At 37.1% G+C, this 23,787-nt stretch overlaps 3 protein-coding genes across 3 annotated transcripts in view; 2 read left to right on the plus strand and 1 right to left on the minus strand.

The window, feature by feature from the left end:
• The first annotated feature begins 9,257 nt into the window (after positions 1-9,257).
• Positions 9,258-14,076, plus strand: LOC111396619 (nuclear transcription factor Y subunit C-3-like). The gene is made up of 3 exons (XM_023023035.1): positions 9,258-9,485; positions 12,312-13,132; positions 13,826-14,076. The coding sequence occupies exon 2, from the start codon at positions 12,349-12,351 to the stop codon at positions 13,126-13,128; it is 780 nt and encodes a 259-aa protein (XP_022878803.1). The 5' UTR covers positions 9,258-9,485; positions 12,312-12,348; the 3' UTR covers positions 13,129-13,132; positions 13,826-14,076.
• Positions 14,077-14,772: 696 nt separating this feature from the next.
• On the minus strand, positions 14,773-20,304 carry LOC111396618 (ATP-dependent (S)-NAD(P)H-hydrate dehydratase). The gene is made up of 11 exons (XM_023023034.1): positions 20,172-20,304; positions 19,742-19,973; positions 18,655-18,731; positions 18,400-18,509; positions 18,163-18,277; positions 17,144-17,206; positions 16,880-17,043; positions 16,631-16,692; positions 15,716-15,782; positions 15,013-15,192; positions 14,773-14,935 (listed from the first exon to the last, which is right to left on the minus strand). Exons 2-11 carry the CDS (start codon positions 19,956-19,958, stop codon positions 14,908-14,910), a joined length of 1,083 nt encoding a protein of 360 aa, XP_022878802.1. The 5' UTR covers positions 19,959-19,973; positions 20,172-20,304; the 3' UTR covers positions 14,773-14,907.
• Positions 20,305-22,976: 2,672 nt separating this feature from the next.
• Positions 22,977-23,787, plus strand: part of LOC111397648 — a 1,500-nt gene continuing 689 nt past the window's right edge. The window contains exon 1 of the mRNA XM_023024651.1: positions 22,977-23,144. Within this exon, the coding sequence (XP_022880419.1) occupies positions 23,022-23,144 (123 nt within the window). The 5' untranslated portion in view covers positions 22,977-23,021. The remainder of the gene's footprint in view (positions 23,145-23,787) is intronic.

A 23,787-nucleotide genomic window follows, 5' to 3' on the forward strand; every position in this document is an offset into this window, starting at 1 on the left:
GGCTGAATTGAACATCACTTCCTCTTGACAGAACGAGGATTGGGAAAAACTTAGGGAACGAATTCGTTCTTTATGGGATAGACTGTAATTAAGACATACGATGTCTCTTTTCTTTTGTAATTCAATTTTTCCCTTTGTAACTTTGTTCATTATTAATGAACATTAATTTCTTGTACATTTATTCGTTTATTTTTTGTTTTAGTCATCAATTCTTTAAGCACTTAACTGCTTTGCACTAAGAATCTTGTCCATTCCCTCTTGATATTCCCACTACTGTTTTCAAAACTTAGGGCTATTTAATTTCGTTTATTAGACAGAAATGTGGCTGTTCATATTCTGTCTCTTCATCTTCACCCCCCTATAAATGCTTCGCATTTTTCATCCTCTATCTTCATCTCTTTATTTTCTTCTTCGAAATCAATTTGCTGCCATTCCTTGGAATTCTGACAATCAACCTGATCCAAAAATGGACTGTTTAGTCCTTCCGCCTTATATTTACCTTGATGTCAAATTTGGTATGGGAGGTATAGGAAATATTTTCTGGCCAGCAGCGAAGTTCTTTCCTGCAAAATTCTTCCCATCGTCTCTTTGTTCTTCACAAGTAGTCAATGATGGGAGGCAATTTTTGGGCTGCTTGTGGGCCACTTTGCTTGCTGAGAGTGCTTCTCAGCTTGCCTGCTGAGAGTGTTTCTCAGCCTCTTTGCTCGCCATTGTAGCGATGCATTTAGGAAGGTGGTGGGGCCAGTACACCCTCTCACTCGGCAATCCCACCATTGCAGCGATGCATTTAGGAAGACGGTGGGGCCAGTACACCTTCTTACTCGTCAATCCCACCATCGCAGCGATGCATTTAGGAAGGCGGTATGAAACTTATTCAGCGATCAACCGGGAGATCATCCTACTTTAGTTGTATTTTGTAGCATGTCCATCATTTGTATCTTTTGTATTCTTGTAATGAACATTTGATAATAAAGAACTTTATTCGAACGCATTTCGCTCTGTCTTTATTATCTTTTGATCGTCCAGAATGTTTGGTTATATTTTTATCTGTTCACATTCCCATAAAGAAGGAACATATTTTTTCAAATATTTGCCGTTAATGAATCTTACGTGCTTGGTGCCGTCTAAATCTTCCAAGTGGTACGCTCCATTAGGCAATACACTGTTTATTTTGTATGGTCCTTCTTAATTGGGCGACCACTTCCCGTACTTTGGATCCTTGGTATCCAAAGGGAGAATCGTCTTCCAAACTAGTTCATCCAGGCTGAACGACTTGGCTATGACTTTTTTATTATAAAATTTAGCCATTCTTTGCTTTTGAACTTGCAACCTATCTAAGACGTCCAACTTCAATTCGTCTAAACTCAATAAATTTTGAACTAGTGATTCGGCATACTCATCATCATTCAACTTATGTTGCAAGCACACTCGAATCGATTGCACGTTGATTTCCATAGGTAAAACAGCCTCCTGTCCATAAACGAGTTGAAAAGGAGTAACTTTGGTACTTGACCGAGGTGATGTTCTATAAGCCCATAAGGCCTTGTTCAAACATTCGTGCCAATTTCTGGCGTTTTCATCTATCATCTTTCTGATGATATTTTTCAGAATCTTATTAGAAGATTCCGCTTGTCCGTTGAATTGAGCGTAGTACGGTGTGGAGTTTACTAATTTAATCTCAAACTCGCTCAAAAATTTGTTCACTTGATCCCCATTCAAAGATGTTCCGTGATCTACCATTAAAGTTTGTGGAATTCCAAACCTATAAATAATGTGATCACGAATAAACTCTATAACATTCTTCTGGGTGATCTCTTTCAAAGGTACCGCCTCTACCCATTTGGTGAAATAGTCGGTCGCAACTATAACAAAAGTATGTTGCTTGGACGATGGAGGGTAGATCTTTCCTATCAGATCTATCGCCCAACCTTTGAACGGCCAAGGTTTAATAATAGGTGCCATCTCTCGTGCTGGCACCCTTTGTATTGGACCATGTTTTTGGCATGCTAAACAACTTTTTGCATACTGAACGCATAATTCTCCCATCTTTGGCCAAAAATATCCACTCCTAATAATTAACCATCTCATCCTATGGCCAGCTTGATGAGCTCCACATATCCCTTCGTGCACTTCAGCCATGATCGTCTTTTCTTCTTGCAAACTTACGCACTTTAGTAATACACCATCAGAGCGTTTCTTAAACAACTCTTCATCTATTAGTGTGTAATTCAGCAAACATAGCTTTGTCTTCCTGCTAATCCCTCCATTAGGTTCTTTAAGGAACCCTTTAATCTCTGTTCTCCAATCCACTGCATCTTCATCTTGTATACAGTGAAGTTCAATTTTTCTCGCCCTTCTTTGAATCACGGGCAATATGATTCCATATTCACAAGTAGACTTCCAATTCAAAACCTTTGAGTACCCTGATGCCATTTGGGCTAACCCATTTGCCATGTCGTTATATATCCTATTAACGCATTGGAGTTCTACTTGATCGAATTCTTCTAGTAATTCTTGGGCGATCTCGTACTGACTTATAATGGAATCACTTTGGCATTTAAAATCACCGATCAATTGATGGATCACCAATTGAGAATCGCCCCTAACGATCACATTTCTTATTCTCATATCTACCATTAGTTCTAGGCCTACAATTAAAGCTTCATATTCGGCCTGATTGTTGGTGCACATTCTGTCTAAGGTGAATGCAAACTTGTAGCAAATCCCTAAAGAATTAATCAATGCTACCCCTACTCCTGCACCTTTAGAGGTTTTTGACCCATCGAAATACAACACATAAGGTTTTAATTCGAACGAATTGATTTCTAATTCGATATCTTCAGGCATGTCAAGGCATGGATGATCGGCTAGAAAGTTAGCGAAAACCTGATTTTTGACTGCCTTTTGAGGTATATATTGTATTTTGAACTCTGATAAAGCCAGTGTCCAAAGGCCTACCCTTTGGTGTAAAATAGGACGCGAGAACATATATTTGACTAAATTTACTTTAGAAATTAAATAAACGGTTACGAGCCGTAAATAAGCCCTTAATTTTGTACATGTGAAATACAGTGCTAGACACAATTTTTCAACAGCAGAGTAATTACATTCACATTTCGTTAACCGTCTACTTAAGTAATAAATTGCCCTTTCTTCACCAAATTGGTCTTCCCGTGCGACCATTCCAGCTATTGATTCTTTTTTAGCCAATACATACACTTTCATTGGCCGTCCCTGGATTGGTGACACCAACACTGGTGGACTTGATAGATATGTTTTCAGGCTTTCAAAAGCCTTTTGATGTTCTTCTTTCCAGACGAATTCGTCCTAATTTTTCAGCTTTAATAGCGGCGAAAAGATTTTAGTTCGCCCTGCACAGTTGGAAATAAAGCGTCTTAAAAAATTTACTTGGCCTAGAAACCTTTGCAACTCCTTTTTATTGCTAGGTGGTTTGGCTTCTAAGATGGCCTTCGCTTTATTTTTATCAAGTTCAATCCCTCTCTTGTGTACTAAGAAACCAAGAAAGTTCCCTGCATTAACACCAAATGCACACTTCAAGGGATTCAACTTTAGCTTATATTGCCTCATTCGTTCGAACGAACATCTTAACTGTTCGAAATGGTCTTTTTCTTTAATAGACTTGACTACTATGTCGTCTACATACACCTCAACAAACTTGCCTATCATGTCGTGAAAGATTAAATTCATTGCCCTTTGATAAGTTGCCCCTGCATTTTTTAGGCCGAAAGGCATAACCACCCATTCAAAACATCCTAGAGACCCAGGGCATCTAAAGGTAGTTTTGTGTATGTCTTCTTCAGCTATATAAATTTGATTGTATCCTGAATACCCATTCATGAAAGAATACATGACATGTCCGGCAGTTGAATCTACTAGAGAATCCACCGTGGGCATTGGATACTCATCTTTGGGTGTAGCTATGTTTAAATTCCTAAAGTCAATACACACCTTTAGTTTACCATTCTTTTTTAGTACTGGTACAATATTTGACAACCATTCAACATATCTGGTTGTTCTTATAAAACCTGCTTTCAATAATCGCTCTATCTCTTTCTTAATTTCAGGGAGTACATTAGGAGCAAAACGCCTAGGAGGTTGCCTATGAGGTTTAAAATTGGGTTTAGTTGGTAACATGTGTTCCACCAAGTCTCTATCTAAACCAGGCATTTGTTCATATTCCCAAGCAAAACAATCTTTGTACTCTTTTAACAAAGCGATTAATTTGTTACTAACCTCTTGGTCGAGCACCTGGTTGATGAACGTTAGGTGATCTTCTCCTTCATCGCCAATATTTACTTTGATCAGAGGGTCTTGCGCTTGAGCGTATCCAGGTTTGGCAATCCGCATCACTTCGTCGTCCAGTTCTTTTGTAAGTACTTCCTCTTCCAAACAATCCACCTTGTTGACTTCTCGGCCAATGCTTTGCTCTAACTCGAATACTGCCAACTTGTCCTTCAGCGCTTTTAGGGTAGTCTCTTCCTTCGCTTTGTCATTGCATTCCTTATTGAAAGCCATCAGTCTGACTTTGAAGGCCTAAATATCGGCCATTTGCTTTTGTAACTCAGAATCCATTCAAGATTCCTTGATTATTCTTTTGCCAATCACTGGCTCTTCCAGGGCCACTATATTTGGCCTCATCTGTTTGAACATCTCAGTGAGTGCGTCCACTGAAAATGGTTCTTCGTTTTGCACGACAACTTGAGTTTCTTCCCCGTCTTGTACTACTCTGACAGGTCCATAGTTTCCTTCGTACATGAACTTTTCCACCGAGTTTGCTTCCGCGACAAAAGGCCTATGATCGGCCTGTACCACCTCTGTTTCACCTTTGTCATTCCAAAAAATCAGGCATTGATGGAGCGACGAGGGTATATAGCGACTTTCATGTATCCAATCTCTTCCTAAGAGCACGTTGTAACTAGTAGGACCATCTATTACAAAGAAGACAGTGGTCCTAGTAGTCGTACCTATAGTTATGTCTAATGGCATAACTCCCTTAGCTGAAGTTGCTCCTCCATTGAAGCTAGTGAGGATGACTTCTGTAGGAATTATATCACCCTCTGTCTTTGCGAACTTTCTCATCATCCTGGATGGAATGGTGTTTATAGCTGCTCCATTGTCGACAAGCACTTTTGCCACTAGGACGCCGTTAACTAGAGCTTTAACGTATAATGGCCTCAGGTGTTTTGTCAATTTCATGGCTGGCCGTTTAAAAACAACCTTTTCGACAGCCTCTATTTCTACCTCTTGATTGTTTTCTGTCGAATTATCCCCTTGTAATAGGTCGACGTGCAGTATGTCACGCTAATCCTCTGTCTCCTGAATTTCCTTCTTACTTTTTTCTAATGCTTCCTCATCAGTTATCCAACCTGTGGGAGGGGGCATTATTCTTGGAGGTGACCCATACTTCTCAGAGCGAGGCACTCTCTTCTTCCTTTTGGGTGTCCCGTACAGTACGTAGAAATCGAAAGGACGCCCAGATGGCTCTCCCAACAAGTCTACTTCGCGAACTCCCTCTTGATGTAGTTGCTTAAACAGAGTATTGCGCGATACTCCTCTCTTTTTCCTTTCTGTTTCTAGGTCGATTTCTTCTTCAATGTCTGTCATCCCATCGTCCTCTTCATCGTTGTAGGCCTCTCCAGAAGTCTGGCCTTCTTCACATACCAGCATGCAGGCTTCTCCTTCGTTGTCCTCCCTCTCTTCTTCCTTTTCCTTATTCTTGAATTCATTGGCCAGTAGGTAATTATTGGCCACGACAGGAGGCAACGTACCGAATTGGATAGCAAGGGGCTGATCTGGATCTTCTTCATCCCTTTTGTCCCTCTCAAACCTTGATCTCCCAGAAGAAGTTTCTGGCAGTTCCTTCGTTGATTCATCTGTACCAATCTCTTTACTACCTTTGAGGACGTTTTGATTGGCTACCTTGAGTAGTAGAGGCGCTTTAGGATGTGGCATTCCTTGTTGTTGCCTCATCATCCGTCCGTAGTTTCGCTGGAAACGCCTTTGTTGGGTCCTAGTCATCTCATCGAAGGATATTGCCCTTCCTGCGCTGTACTAGAATGAATGCCATACATTTGACCGACGAGGTTGCGACCTAAATGTTCTTCCAGTATCTGCTGGTCTGAACTGCCTTTCAAAAGGCGGTCCTCTATAGAATGATGTACCTCGCCCTCTACCAGGCTGAATGTTTGGGAAGAAGGCAGGGCGATGAGGATGCTGCCATGTCCCTGGTTTCTCCGTGTCTCTATTTACTTCCCTTTTACACCTTGCACACAGGACGTTTTCGTCCTTTTTTGGTTCTTTCCCTTTGATCCGTTCGAAGACACTGGGATGTGTTTTAGTATCCTCTTCTCCATCATCTATGACCAATTTGAATTTTGACAACTTGTTCTTAAATCCAGACGTTACCATGTTTACCCTAAGTGGCTGTGGGAAAGGATTATCGTCCACTGCCATCTTTTTCTTATCATCGAACATAATTCGTCCTGATTCAATAGCATCCTGCAATACGTGACGGAAAATCAAGCAATTGTTAGTCAAATGTGACCATGCATTATGCCACTCACAATATTTTTTACCCTTTATTTGTTCAGGGTTTGGCAATTTGTGCTTATCGCTTAGCTTTATTTGCTTATCCTTATATAATTTATCGAATATAAGGTCAGCTTTGGTCACATCGAATGAGAACGTTCTAGCCTTTATGTTTCCATCCTTTATGGGCTCATCTTTGCCCGATGGTCTAGGCTTGGCCATTATGGGACAGGTATATGTATCCCCTTTTACCAATTCGGCCAAACACATTTCGGCCTGATCGTATGATTCGTCGTCGATGGTATGAACGTCAAAATTTGGGTCTGTGTAATAAGTCTCTTTACTGGAATTTTTATTTGTTCTTCTTCTCTTATCAGTCGCTCATACCTAATCACATTCGCACTCAACTGGAAAAAGTCAGGAAATTCCTTGTCCTGGAACTTCTTTTTTAAATCAAAGCTCAAGCAGCCTTGTGCGATCTTGACAAATTCTTTTTCGGGCAGAGGTACAAAACACTTGCTTCTTGCTGTTTTGAACCTTTGGAGAAAACTTTCTGCCCATTCATTTGGCATTTGACGTAGATTCGCCAAATCAGCCAAAGTGATTTCAGACTCAGTTTTATAAAACTGAGCGTGAAACAACTGTTCCAGTTGTTGCCATGTTTAAACAGAGTTCGCTGGCAAGTTGATGAACCAGGAGAAAGCTACTCCTGTTAACGAACTAGGAAAAAGTCTCATTTTATGGTAATCGGTTACATCACCACTTTGCAACGTGAATCACCCTATGTGTTCTAAAGTAGACACCTCTCCTAAACCGGTAAATAGTGAGAATTCTGGCACTTTGTACCCTCTAGGCCATGGATATGCTTGGTCCACCCAATCAGGATATGACTTTGTGTACGTCGGCCTAATGACAGGACGCACCCCAAAAGCCATCTGATCCTGCACAATTTCCATAATCTGGTTCCTCAACAGGACATTGGGATCATATGGAATTCCTACAGGCTGATTAACCGGTTGATTTGCATGAGGTCTGATGTTTGGTCCTTGATTGGCAACAAAATTACCATAATTAGAGCCATTACCATTAGCATGGACGTCTGTTCCCTCATTACCACGTGGAATATTCTGTCCATTGTTTAGGACATTATCTCTCACGTTTGGACTACCCCCCAAGTTAGGCATGCCACTACCATTGTTTTGATTTGGCACTGTAGTACCCCCTTGGTTTGAAGTAGAGGGACCAGAGAGCGGTTCTACCCCTTGATTCGGATTTAGGACAGAGAGATTATGTCCCACAATTGTCCTGGTTTGAAAGTGGTTTGTAAGAGTTATAGCCGGTTGACATATTTGACCTACTAACTTATTCATTATTTCGTTTAACGTCTTTAGCTGTTTGGCCATATTGTCATAGTGTGCATTTCCATTTTGTGTAAATCTTTCCATATTATGAATACTTCGAAGATTTACCTGTTCAACGACGTCTTGCGTGAGTTCTCCAAGCAATGCACGCATGGTTCGAGGACTCAACTCCGTCATTGGTTCGTAACGACTGTTATTGCTCTGATTTTGTCCATCTGTTCGTGGAGAGGCATGCTGCTCCTCATATCGCTCGATTACGGACTGGATTCCTCCCTGACTTGCTCCTTCCTTGTCAGATCTCTGAGGCATATTGTTTCACCTTTTGTACTTTCAACACCTAACACCACTGTCCCACCGGGCGTGCCAAATTGTTTCGCGCGGGTTAAGTCGCTAACAATTAAAAAGGATCAGACGATTGTGTAAGGGACGAAACCTCTTGAAACAAAGTCCCAAAAAGAGGTGTTCTTTTATTGGCGATGAACTTTACAATTGGAAATGGAAAACAACGTGCCTCCAAGGGGCGCAAGCACACGAGTTACAGAAAGAAAAGTGTTTAAATCTAAAAGTTAAGGAAATGAAAATTATATATTCTCTGTTCGAGAGTTTTGGATTCGGTCCTTTGCTTCTACGTCCTTTCTCCCTTTTATACCTCATAGACGATCTCTTTGTGATTAACTACTCTAAAAACTGCTTGATCGTCCTATAACTACCCACTTTCTTCGTAGTGGTCATTTTGTCATGAAACTGCCTTTTAACTGCTGCCATTACCTTTCATCGTTCAACCGCTTTCGATTGAATTCCTTGAGTCGTGGAACGTGAAAGGGCTACTTTAACAACTGCCTTGATAACTGCATTTCTTGATAACCACGATGCGTTATGTCTATTGATACCTTGGGCGATTTGAAGGTTTGGGCGAGAATAGAATAACAGCTCTGGGTGACCGTATGACACTCTATTCGTTCAGATTCTGGGCGACTTGCAAACTTGGGCGATGGCGTTACCGCATTCTTGGGCCCCTTATTTGGGCCTTCACCTTGATTCGTTCGATTGGACTTTGTTCTTTGGGCTATCTGATTTGGGGATCCTCCAATTGGACTTTACTCCTTGGGCTGTTCGATTTGGGCTGAATTTTTATGTGTCAACACACATCTAATAGAAAAACAACCTTTCTATTTTTGCATTTTCGACTTAGCATACAAAGGTCGACAAGAAACATAGTGAAAACAAAAAATAAAAGAACGAAAAATACAAATTTACCTAGTATGGCGAACTCAAAAATTTACTATAAATGTCTGGATAAAATTTTCCGCTTACTCGAATAAGTTTAAAAATAGAGGTAAACTTTTGGTCGGGGACAGGGAACTTAGCGTACCAAACTTGCGTTTCCTCCGTGGTACACCTGTACACACAACGTCACACAAACACTAACTAAATATAAAAATAAATAATAAATTATATATATTAGGTGACGAATAGCTTTTGTTTTGGATTCAGTGGCATTTTCATTCGAAGAACCCTAGCTCAGTTTTGTCTCCTACTCAGCAATTCATTTAGCAAATTCCAACTACAAGACAGGTATGATTAACACGCATGTAACTCAGCATATGTGTGTATATGTATTTGTTTGTATTTTTGGTTATTTATTATGATTTTTTGGTTTAGCTTTTTGAATTTTGTTATTTGCTCTAGTAATTTGTAAACGTAAGGGTTTCGATCGTTGAATGGAAGTTGAGAATTGAGGTTGAATTTTCAATGGAGAGAGATTGGTTTTGGGCAATATGAGAAAATCTGAAGGTTTTGTTATCTTAACAAAAAATATAAAAATGTTTTCTTTTATGGTTTTATATTTACTGGTGTAATCTAAAATTGGAACTGATGATTGCTTAAAGTGATATTTAAAACGATTTAATTATTGTTTTGAAACAAGAAAGTTCTTGTAGCAGTACTTCTCTAGGAGTCATGTTCTTCTAATTTTACTTTTAGAACTAAACTTTATCCGAAGATAATTATTTTGTTGAATTATATAGTATGGAAAATTACTTAAAAATATTTTATTTTTATTTATTTATTTATTTATTTATTTTTTGACTGATAATGAAGTTGCAACATTGAGTTTGAAATGAACGAACCATATCAAAACAAAATTTGATAGAGTTTAAAGCATATTATTTTGTGGTACACGTGCGATTATGTGTTGATCTTGTGTATATGGCGGATGAAATGCATCTCTATTTATTGTTCTGACTTTGTTTAGTGAATATTTAATATGATTGTTAGGCAATTTTAAGTTTCTTTGTATTGAAATTCGTGGTTTAGTGTTGTTTTTTTTTAAAGGAATACCACTTTTCTTGTATGTTTTGTTATTGGGATAGAGTTTTCCTTGAATCCTTGGGATTGAGTTCATCTATTTTCTTGTTTGTTCCTCCAAGTTCAGATGGAGTCAATCTTTGTCATTATTTGTTCACAGATATTGATTTTTTTCCTTTATGGATGCTTTGATTTACTTTTTCTTTTTACAGTTGCTGTTATCCTCGTCAAAGTTGATTTTTTTACACTCTCTTAAATTTTACCAATCTCTGTTTTTCTATAGTTATTACACTGTAAACTTAAAATAATGTATTCGGCTTTTAATTAACAAGCTCATGCTTACTTGCTGATTTCAAGAAGTTTACATAATCTAAAATGAAAGTTAAGTTCTTAACTGTGTTAAATATACATAGGAATTTTTGGTAGCATTTAATGCTTCTAAGAACCAACTCATCCTGAGTTAAATTAGCTGGTATTTAACTATAGGGATTGAAAAATAGATGCAATAGGGGATGCATGAATTACACTGATGCATCATGAGATGACTCGTAAGTTGTTTTTTCAGAAAAGTTGAGCACTGAAGGGGGCAGCCTGTTAGCTCCCTCTTTTACAATAAATCCAGTTTCAAAGTGTTCCTTGGGAAATTTTTGAATCAAAATTACAAATTTGAAGGATTCAATTTCAAACTTTTGTACCTTTGTGGTGAGTTTTACAGCACAGCTATGATGCCATTTTTTGCTTTTTCAGACATGCATAAATATGCAACTTTTGACAGCAGATTTGTAATGTCGAGCTGTTCTTCTTGTTTTCTTCCTTTTTTATTATCATTCCTTTTTAAACTTATTTTAATTCACATCTATGTGCATTATGCCAGTATATCAGTGTTTGTGATTTTCTTATACTTTGAAGTAATCAATGGTCTACAATTTCCATTATATTGATATGCAATTCTTTCCCAGAAGAAAACAAGCTTTTGCAAGTACTTGCTTGCTGTTGTAATTTTTGTATTTATTCCTCACCTGTTCGTGCGATAATAAAGTACGATGGTTGTTAAGTTCAAATTATAACGCTTAAGAGGCATCTCTGTCTAATTGATATGATCTTAGTCAAATTCCATTTCTGTATCTTTCGCTTCTTTGTTCGTATCTTTGTTCATGTCTGAACAATGCATCGAATATAATGAATGTTGTAATTGTAATTGTGAGATTGTGCTCATATTTTTGTACTTATTGTACTTTCTAAGCCTCGGGTGCATTATTTGATTTTTGTGTGGTTTACATGATACATTCACGAGATTGTACAACCATGTTACTTCATGATACCTTATTTCTGGACTCAGGAGTTATGGGAATTTCTTATTAACACGATCCAACTTACCCATGTTTGTGGGTGATTTGGGTTCTTATTATGTCTAATAATCAAGACAAGCGGTTAAATACACTGTTTTAGCAATTTGTCTTTCCTAGTAACTGCCAGCAGCTCCATAATTATCTAGGAAACATGTCAAACTCTAGCCTTGTTGAAACGTGATATATGACAGTTTTGTGCTGTAGTGGTGGGTGTGCTGGGTCACATTTTTTGGGTTTCAGCATTTCCTTGTTGCTACCGTTTTTAAGGTAGCTACTACATGTTACCCTTTGAGGATTTGGAAAACTTATAAGGTAGAGATAACTTGATAATTGGTTCCATAAAGGTTTATTATGATCCTATGTAATTATATTCTAATAGTTGCAATTGCCTGGAATATGGACCTTTTGCATACAAAAATAGGCAACCGTTCATTATTGATATTTGAAATTGAGGAACTTTGCTGCATGGCAATTGGAAATGTTCTATGTTGTGAAAAGCTTGTAAATCTGTTCGAGGGTGCCTAGAGTTTGGAGTTGGTCCCATTATGAATTATTGTTTTATGAATATGTGGTGGTAGGTTCATGTAGTTCTACTTGTTTTCCAAATATAGATTTTCAAGATACTCATCCTGGTTCAAATGTTTCGCTACTGTATACTTAGTTTTATATTTAAATGCTTATTCATAACAAATTTAGTTAATGTTTTATTTCTGACATCTGCTATCATGGGGTGACTGTCACTCAGAAAGTCGAAAGTCTATGCAGTAAGCTAGTGAATTCAAATGGATCAGCAAGTAAATGGACAGCCCCAAGGTATGGGAGTGGTGGGTAGCTCTGCTCAGAATCCACAAAGTGTGACATCATACCAAGGTAACCAAATGACAGTACCCTCTGGCCCTGCATCAGCTGGTTCAACTCAATCTTCCCAGACAGCTGGACTCTTGACCTCTCCAGCTCAGATGGCTCAACACCAACTTGCTTATCAGCACATCCATCAGCAGCAGCAACAGCAATTGCAACAGCAACTCCAGAGTTTTTGGGCAAACCAATATGAAGAAATTGACCAGGTAACAGATTTTAAGAATCATAGCCTGCCATTGGCTAGGATCAAGAAGATAATGAAGGCAGATGAAGATGTTAGAATGATATCAGCTGAAGCACCTGTTATATTTGCCCGAGCCTGTGAAATGTTCATTCTTGAGCTGACGTTGCGTGCATGGAACCATACAGAGGAGAACAAAAGGAGGACACTCCAGAAAAATGACATTGCAGCAGCCATTACAAGGACGGACATATTTGATTTCTTGGTTGATATTGTACCAAGAGAGGATCTAAAAGATGAGGTGCTTGCTTCAATCCCCAGAGAGAGCCTTCCTGTTGGGGGTCCTGCTGAAGGACTTCCTTACTATTACATGCCACCACAACCTCCTGCTCCTCCACTTTCAGCTCCAGGGATGTTTGTGGGGAAGCCCGTGGATCCTGCTCTATATGCTCAACAGCCTCATTCTTATATGGGTCAGCAGATGTGGCCACAACCACCACCACCACCTCCAGATTCTTAAGCAGGTACACTAACATGGGTTGGTATATATGTAATAAATCATATTCTTACCACATAAGATCATTAAAGTCGGTGCTTTTTCTTGTGGTGTGTGCTCGATAATTTGATTCAGTGGATTCTTTTCCTGTCTAGTAGGAAGCTCTTCTGTTAGGATGAGAAGTTCATTAGTTGTGATTGCTTAATCCTTGTTTATTGTTCTAGTTTAGTGCTACACTTCTATTTCAGGTCATGTTTCCATCATTTTAGTTGCTTAGGCACGAGAAATTTTCTTCTTGTTCCTTAATTTCCATTATTGTAGGATAGTATGTATAAATAACTCTTGGTTGCTTATCACTAGTAGTTTTATTTATAGTTTTACTCTATTGTTTTCACCTCATTAATTATTTACACCACCACCCCCTTAACTGAAAAAGATAATAAGCAAACTAAAAAAGAGAGATATGCCCTTCTTCCATTGGTTTCTTTTGTAGAATGTCATTGATGATCTTTCAGATTCATTATTTGGTTCAGTTTCTAGCCTCCAAGTTCCATAACTTGTCTTTGATTAATTTAGAGCCTGGACACTATTTCTTGCAATATTCGTCTGATTTGATTGTGATTTAAAGAAAGTTTGAAAGAGTTAATATATCGAAATGTTCCTCTAGGTCTTACTGTTTTTGGTGGTACGGACTGACCTTTTGTTGCAATTGCATTTGCAGAAGTAATTGCTGGAAAGGGCTCTTCGGATTTAGAAATGCAAGGGGAGTACTTGGAAATGGGATTGCACTGTGAAAAGCCGCGAGATTTCACACTAAAGGTTTATGGGCTTGAACTGCAGTTAGCAAGTCTTGTATGATATGACTTTGGCACTTCTAAACTTTACTTCGTTATAACCTATCAATAAGCGTGGCACTGATATATATAAATCACTATTTGAACTTTATTTAGTTATCTTTCTGGATCTTTCTTCTCTCTTGCCTATTATCGCATTTTAGGTCGTGCAATCTCTCCTTTTATTTAATACTCTGTGAGTATATTAACGTCGTGCTATGTTGTAACATTGGACACTCCGTAGCTTTGCAGAGGCAGAGAATTGAGCAATCCCCTTTCAAAATCGTAGAAATCTTATAGATGCTTTTGTGTGATCTTTGATGTTTTAATTGGCACATGATTGATAAGGATTTCTGTCTTGAGTGGCTATTTGGATCCTTGAAATTAGGCAAGGCAACTCGAGTACTACACACTTATTCACCATTCATTTCTATCTTATCATAACTCAAAATCTAATGCCCGGACGTGCAACATGGGACCATAAAAGAAAGTCGAGGGCTACTTCTAGATGAAAAGAGCGAACATAGAGAAAAACAAACACGAGAGGCCAAGAATTCACCATTGATGCATTACAATTCTGGGGCTAATTTTGAGTTGGAAAGAGTGGACACCGAGAGAAAAGAACGTGTTAGACACTCTATAGGTGCCTCGATGGGTGATTTGATGGTCGCCACGACTCATTTTTTCAGTCTTGTAGAGAATAATTTCACACTTCTCACTAAATTAGTGAGAAAGTGCTCCACAGCACGATGATTCCACATATCGAGATGATTGCATCAATCATGCTTCGGAGGGGGCCGATGGGGAACGAGAGGAGGTGGGGATTTTCACTGGCAACTTGTGACAATCATAATCAAGTTGATTTCATAACTCAGAAATACAATTTTATCGTACGCTAGAGTCGCTCTTCATTTGCACGTCAACACATAAAATTCTGTTTTTATTGTACACAAGGGCACAGTACTCTTCATTAACTAACTGGACACAGTTCCTCCAAACTGCAGGCCCAAAAAAAAAAAGGATCTTAGCATATCAATTTATACAAAATTACTAAACTTAAATGAGATAAACTCACCTTTGTCCCAAGCATTCAATTATATCGCTAGTAAGGGTAGATCTTCTCTTGTTCACAAATGCAAGCGACGCAGCTTTTCTCAGTATAGCTGATCCAGAAATGCACCCCAAAATTGTAGGACTCGGGCTCCACCCTCCTTCAGCAGCACACTGACGAGCCCAGGAAAGAAATACAGCAACACTGGTCGTAAAGGCAAAGACGATTTTAATACTATGATGTACAATATTATTTGCTGAGAGTAAAATTCGATCATATGTGTAGGAAATACTTAGAGGAAGTTGTGCAAAGAATCATATTCTGATTTTTGAGAAAAGAATCAAGGGGAAAAAAAAAAATCCTAATGTTCATTCCTTCCTCTATGTAAAACGAATGTAGCTGATTTGGACGAACTTGCCAATCAACATTATTTCGAAAAATTTTCTAAGCTTCTTCATTCCCACCAAAAACACAAGGAGAGGGCAGAAAGATGCGAAAAAAGCCATCAAGACCGGATAAGTACCATAAATATTAAGCACATAAAAAACTCAAAAAGCAAGAAATTTCAAGCGGAGACTATAACCTAGCAAGTCATTAGTTTGTAGGGGGGAAAAAATTCTGAAGGGGAAAAAAATATTTGCAGCAATGAAAATGAAAAGCCCCTTGGAAGTTTTTTGCACCGTATATGATATACCAGTATGTGCCAGTGAAGCTGAGATATACTTGCCTTCCAGAGAGTATATCACCCTGGCCACCACAGCGCCGAGGGGAGCCAAAAATGTTGACTGCACTAACTATATAAACCAGAGAAGAAATTAGAATTCTTTCAAGGATGACCTTCACAATAAATATACATGTGACAATATCCGAAATGGAGGCAAGACCTATATGTTTAGTCAAAATTTATCGTAGAATGGTTAGGCATCAGTTGAAGAGATAAATAAATTTTCTCTTGGATTACATTCACCTATGCTATATCATACAAATTTTTGGATCCATACAGGCAGCACTTTATAAGACTGCTATATAATATCAGAACCATATCTGACAACTATCCATCTACCCCTATATTGCCTGGCATCCTCAAAATTCCAAACTAAGGCTATAGAAGATGAGGGCTCGTGCAAACATTTTTATATTTCCAATTTCTTTATTTTACCCTAATGTTGAAACAGGCTCCTATATCATTGGAGGTGACTGATGACCATCAACTTACCGCCAACCATCAGCCATTCTATAGGCTGCTACAGGCGATCTTCCAGTTCATTGGTCCTATATTGGCCAACTGGCTGATACTTACTTGTTGAACGATCAATGCACTTTCTTCATTCCTCAATCCAACTATGTTTCTGTTAAGCTACCACAGCATCACACAATATCCCATGTGCTAGAAACTTTGAATAAATCTGCCTGACAATCGACCTTTTTACAGTATTATGTTTTACCTTAGTCATAATTCTAATATTTGTCTTCACTGCAATTTTAATGTTTCCTTGACCGACTCCTGAAAAATCTCAACATCAGCCTATTCAGACTTGCTGCATATATCCTTCTTTCAGATTATTCCTTCTACACCATGTCATTTATCAGACTTGCTCGCACAATATTTATTTTACAGGGTACAAACAATAGTAAAAGGTACCTTCTTCACCATTGCTGATATAATCAGATTCTCCCTTCCTTAAAATGGTTACACCCCCTAACCTGATCAAGAAAGGATATCATTTTGTTAGGGAACTGTAGCACATAGTAACTATGCTGTTGAGGATAATGAGACAGCAACATATTGTCTCAGTAACATGATAAAGAATAAATTCCCAACAAAATTACATTTGCAGATGAAGCAACCTCAGAATTAAGGAAAGCTAGAAAAATGAACACAGAATTTTACCCTTTCGCAAGAGAGAGTAATTGCTGAGTTCCTTCTTGATCATTTACTTCACAATTTAAAACTTTCTGAACAAGTCGCTTATACTCATTAATGTTAGGAGTCAGGACAGCCAAGTGATAATCTCTGACCAAGTCAAGGCAATTTGTAACAAGAAAAAGCCCATCCTGAGAAACCAACAGAATACATTTCAAAACTACATTATTTTGGCAGACGATATCACAAGCAATACTTACAAAGGAAACTAAAGTCATTTCTAATACGCACCCCATCTACGACAATCGGGACCTTGGATTCCCTGGCATGCTTCATGATCTCACTGACACAGTCCTGAAGATGTAATGCATGTTTTGTCAAGATCTTTAGTGATAAATAAGGAAGATTTTATTTGTTATGACAAGGAGCAAACATGGACAAAACTGGTTCAAAAGGAGGAGAATGGGAATTATTTTACAAATAAACAAATTACATTAGATAATTTGGAAATCATACATTTTGCAGAACAATTAAAACTGTCAAAAGATTTTATTTGATAAGACAAGGGAAAACATGTACGAAACTGGTTCAAAGGGAGGAGAAAGGGAATTATTTTAAGAATAAACATATTTCATTCGATAATTTGGAAACCAAAAATTTTCCAGAACAATTAAAACTTACAAGGAAGGTCGTTATGGTGTTTCCAAATCAAACAAATCAAGAATGCTCAGTAGCAAGAGATGAACAGCATGACTTATATGCTAAAAAGTCAGTCAACATATGAAGAGGATATAGAAAAGGTTTAGTCACAATATCTGTTAATAGGAGCGAAAGAAGCTCTTTACCGGCCTTAGCCTAGCTGACTTAGGAGTTCTTCTTGAATGACTTTCTTTCCAAAGCAAGAAAACGCACTTGTACATGGAAGTTAATTTGCATAAAACATTCTCTAAACCTTATGATTGAACCAATACTTAGAAGTATGACTTGCAGATATAAGGCTCTTGGGATGTTCATTCAGAGACTGTTAAATTAGCTAACTGAAGTAAAGATTTGCTTTTATGATGGTTTATCAACAAAAACGCTAGTTTATACACAATGCAACTCATCCAATATAACTAAAAACAGAATAATACTTATGGAAAAGTAACTTGATGGTAGGTCATAATACAATTTAGAGATTATTTTCAGACTCAACACATATTTGTTATCTTTCTTGTTGACTAGGAATTTTGGCAAAACAGATAGTCAGGATCTAATTATCTATACAAAAAATATACGCAAAAAAATATTATGCTCTAATAATAGCGCACCAGGAGAAACGGGTCTCTCCCCAGACCTGGACCGACAACTAAACAATCAAATCTCTCCATCCACTTATCAATCTCAGCGATCACCTTGGCTAATGTTGATCTTTTAAACTCATCCCTAGATACATCATTTCAGAACTATAAGCACTCCAAAGAAAAATTAAGTATAATAACACTAGAAAGATAAATTTAGTAAGAACTTATTAAACAATGATCAAGTTCATTAAGTAAAGATATTACCTAACACTATCAGATTCTTCCAGTATAGGGTGCACGATCAACTCTGGGCTATAACCTTTAATAACTGGAGCAGCATCTTTTGTACAGAATACATGCGATAAATCGGCACCCTAAGAAAATAGATAATTATTCACTCAAAATACCCAAATGGAAGTCTTTGACACAAAATAGAACTTCTTCATTCCCCTTGACTGATGAAATAAGAGAATGATTATTTTTAATGTGGAGACAGAGGTTAAGGTGAGGATAACTGACAATTTTTAAAGCTGAAATAGCAGAAAAGTATGGAGCTCCTGTGTATTCACGGCATCCACCCACAACAGCTATCTTCCCTGGTTGTGGATCAGAATTAAATAAATAAATGAGATAAGAGCTCAAATCAAATTGCATGCAGTGTAAAGTGACATGTAATAGATTCCACCAAACCAAATTGTTGAAGCGTCAATCCAAGGTCGAGTATAAATCACTAATCAATAGTGAGTCAAAGATAACCTATGACCAGCAATGAACATGCTGCAAATGTTAATCGAAATTAACCAGTAGCAGAATTCTGACTCAAACAAGTGAAGCATAAAGCGATGAAAATATTGTCAAATCGGACATAACCAATTAAGTTTACGACGAAACCTAGAAATCAATCACTGATCCAAAATGATTATCCTTAGTGAATCAATGGAGGAAATCCAGAAGATTGATAACAATCTAATTAAAGTTTTAAAAGACTTTAAGAAAATTGTTAGTACCTAAGCTAGTGGTTAATTAACTCTGTGGAAGAACAAATTCAAAATAAAATAATGTAAATTCTGCAGATATCTATACTTGCACTGTAAAATTTATCTAATAATCTAAGACACGTGCAAGACCGAGTAAATTATTGAAAGCAAACCAATTTGTGAAACGGATGACCTGACAACATAGCATGACTTCAAAGGCAAAGTTCCTAAATTCCCCAGCCAAGCTAGCCGAAATGATGGTGGAAGAAAGCACTCAATCTTTTAGTTTTCATTTATGTTCACAAAAAATCTCAATAATACGTTTGCCTTCCATAGAATCATAAATGAATATCATATTTCTCTATCCTCTTAACAAAGAAAAAAACTAATCAACAACACTGAAATCAAATCCTAAAAGATATTATCACAAACCTATCGAATAGGAGATAGATGTCACTAAATAGGCGTAGTAAAAATCAAATTTCCACCTTTCAAAAAAAAATTAAAAAAAATAAAATTTAAGTCATTGTATCATCCCAAAAATTGCATGTTAATCGAAAATTATACTAACAAAACAACAAAAAAATAAATAAATAAAACTGAACAGGATGTATGATTAGCATCATCACCAGCTTGGCCTTTATGCCTAGCAGGGCCTAAAGAAGGAGTAATTGATCTCAAAATGTTGATAACATCACTCTCCAAAGTGAGACCACCAGCACCACTCCCAAGAGGTATCATTCTGAGAGAACTGTTGTGAAGATTCTTGTTTACACTATTATTTCCTCCCAAACACCTTATCAAGAATTGCTGCCTCCTGATTACAGCAGCAGAATAACCCACCATAAAATTCTCTCAAAACTGTCCAACAAATTTCGAGTAAGATTCAATTTCGATATTTATATAACCAATTTTGCTGCCATATAACCTTACTGCTATAGTGATAATATGAGCATCCTCAATGTAATATGTAAATTAATATAGATGATAAATTTATGAAAATTTGCGTTAAAAGGTTCTTTATGAAGAAAATTGCATTACAATTAGAATGGTACTTACAGAATTTGGATTTGGCTGAACGAAGAAGAAGATCAACTGTGAAAATGGAATCGCCAAAAGATTAAATTTTTTCATTTTTTCTTTTTTTCTAGCGGTGGGAAGAGATGATAGATGGAGACCTTAATTGCTCGAAGGCGTGTTGGGAACACCACGTTTTAAGAAGTCGTGGTCTTTTAATGTACCTTTTTGTCCCCGCCAGTGGGACCTGAACTTCGAGAAAAATATTTTGTCATACTTTTATATTTTTTAATTTTTAAAAAGGGGCGTGCTACAGAAGCCAGGGGCTGACCGCCCCCTGACCGAACCCCACAAATGGGAGGAGGGCCCATGTTTTTTTTTTTTTTTTTTTTTTGGCCCCCCCCCCCCTTTTTGGTTCTCTATGAAATCTTTTTCTTTTTTTGTTTTTTTTTTTTTTTCTTGTGGCTCCACTCTTTTCTCTTTATCTTTAGCCACCTCTATTTTCTTTTTCACTCTCTTGTGGTTCCAATCTTTTTTTCATGATTTTCAGCCACCTCTATATTTTCTCTCTTATTTTCTATTGTTTTCCTCTCTTGTTTCTCATATGATTTTAAGTGTGAGAATTTAATCATATTGTGAAATTTTAAACTTTCTGGCAAATCATCAAACTCACTACACTTCGTACTACATCAAATTCTCTAGGATTTCTTCTAGGACCTCCGGTGGTTGGAGATGGCCTTAGCCTCCCAGTTATAAGAGCATTTTCATTTTAAAAATATGATGGACAAGACAAAACCCATCGCTATCGAAAGCTCTTGGGATGTCGAAATAGGAGAGCATTCATTTTGGATTGATCTTACTACTCAAATGCTTTCGGCAGTTATTCGCTTCGTAGCATGGACAAGATAATTGTACACTAGATGTGCGTATTTCTCCGTCCTTTTGTACTTGGAAAAGGTTCTCTCAATGTTCTAACGCTCGCATCGAATATAGATCAAACTGTCTCAGGATGTTCTGAACCCAATTCACATAGGCTGTATGGTTTAATTACTAATTGATGAAAATTTGACGATAAGGATGCGACATAAAAGTTGAGGATATAAGTGCTATAATAAACAAAAATAAAGAACTTCAAGTGCCAAAAAAATATTTTAAAAAAAATGATGCAACAGATAAAAATTATAATGTGAAAATGATTGTCCTTTTTATTATATTTCAGATGTAGAAGTCGATATTTTGATCAAGAGGTTTTGAAAGTTCACATCTAACAAAAAGGAAGTAAAAACTCTTGTTTTCAACGACTCGTGCTCTTTCGTTTATAGGAGTTTTGGAATTTAAGCTTCGATTTCATATTCAATACTTGGTTGAGTTTTGAATTATTAAACCTGGCTAAAGGTTGATGGTCCATAATCATGAAAGAGCAAGCTGAATTTTCTACATACTTATCCATTCATACTTGGGAGTATCCTTCAAAGTTGCAACAAAAATGTTAATAGTGTTCCTTAGTTTTTCGTTTAGGGAAAGAGGTAAAGGTTTTGTTGAATTAAGGCCAAGGCAGGCTGGGCCATGACTAGTGGATGACATCCAGAACCATATCTTATATGTGAGACACATTAATTTATTTGAATTCATATTGTCGATTTTTATATCTCGTAAGTGTACGGATCGTAATAAGTAATAAAATGGACCTTTGAATCCATATTATCGTACTCACGAGGACTATACTTTAATATCTAATGTAATATTTCTAATTCCTATTTGATTAAAGAAAGAAAGAATTGCGATTTGTTGTGATTTTGATCTAAGTACTTGAAAATAGTGGATGCATACAAATATTGATTTAGAATTCAAATATAGAGTGGATATTAAGCGTTGCCCTTAAACGTTAAGAAGCAGCACCTAAGCGCCCTGATAAAACACAATGCAGCGCTTGGGCGCTATGAGTGCAGTGCCTATGCATTGCCTCGCTCTCTAAATTTGCTTCTCTCGCTGTTGGAGGCTTGGTTTTCATCACCTGGGCGTTGACTTGCTGTCCCAAAACTTGTTCTTGACTTGTTTGTTCACATTAACACCAATTTTATATTACCTCTCTTAACCTTTAAAACAACACCAGTAAACACATTAAAAACGTTATATACTCATAAAATCTAACAAATAATCAAGTTAAAATTGTGTATAAATCGTGAGTAAAAACGCATTCATCAATTCACTCTTAAATACATTTGTCACATGCATGTCACTTAATTTATTGAAAATACATATCTTTCACAATGGATAATAGTGAGAATTTGATTATGAACATTTATTCACTATGATACATTTGATATCATCCAATTGTAGGATTACAATTAGTCAGCTTAGAATACATTTATTCATCTAAAATTCACTCTTCAAAACTTTCCTTCAAGTGCAACTGTGCAAGGTGATGCATATTCATTTTAATTTTTTCCATCCAAAACCCGAATATGTTGGGGACTGCACGAATTAAACTCAAGATCCGTATTTGCTCTGAAACACCGACAACCCAACTGCTAGATTACGAATAAACCAGTTTAGGTCACAAAATATTGTCCCAAAAGTGTGAATCATAACTAGTGGATGAGAGGACAATGCTCTTCCATTTACAGCCAGAAGTATATGCCTAAAGATGAAGTCTATCTTGGATCAGATATCCCTTTCCCACAACTGGATAATATCACATCATTAAACACACTTCATGATCCCTTGTGACAGATTGTCTTAATTTTATGACCCCACCAACCCATATGCCCCGCCCATAGACCACATTATTGTTTGCCTTTTTTGCCTATTTAAAGCATTTGGGTATCTCACTAGCTAGAAAAAGAAAAGGCCAAATTGGGCTTAAGTTGTTTGAGGACTTTCATCAAACCTATGGCAGCAGTTCTTGAAGTAGAAGATGATGTCTTTTTTGCAGATTTAAGCCACCAAATCTCCCTCCTTCTCATGGATGATGATGAAGAATCACTTTCTCATTGTTCATCTGTTAATTCACAGGTATCTTCATTTCCTTTCTTACTTAACCATGCTAGAGAATTTGGCTTGACCCCGTTTTAGTACTTTTATGGCATGCTTGACACATGAAAGAACAGTATATGAACATACTTGTTTTTGTTTCTCAACTCCAGTATTGTATTGTTCAATTTATCTTATCAAACTTGTTGGTTTATTTATTAGGCTACTACAAAGCAGTGATACTCCAAACACCACGTTAACAAAGAAGAAAAATTAAAATCTTGTCAATTGTACTGTCAGATGATGGACTACACAGTCGTGTCCACTTATAGAACCATCCTAGAGATATAGTCTTGAAACCCAATTTTTTCTTTCTTAATTTTGTTTGCCGTTGTCCAACTTACCTTAGCAAATTAACATTCTACTTCTTGTCTTTCTTTTTTGGCCTATTCAGTAAGGTGGCCTTTGTTGACGTTGGACAATACTAACAAACACAAAAGCTAAAATCTTATCGATTGTATGATACAGTTCTTTTTGAAGCGGGATCAAGATCTATAAACATATACTTGACATATTCCTTTTTTTTTTTTTTTTTATTTTCCCTTTTTCTTTAGTTTTTTTGTTTTTTTTTTTTTTTTTTTTTTTTTTTTTGTTTTTTTTTTTTTTTTGTTTTTGTTTTTGTTTT

Source organism: Olea europaea, chromosome 7 (assembly GCF_002742605.1).
Source record: "Olea europaea var. sylvestris chromosome 7, O_europaea_v1, whole genome shotgun sequence".
Classification (NCBI taxonomy): domain Eukaryota; kingdom Viridiplantae; phylum Streptophyta; class Magnoliopsida; order Lamiales; family Oleaceae; genus Olea; species Olea europaea.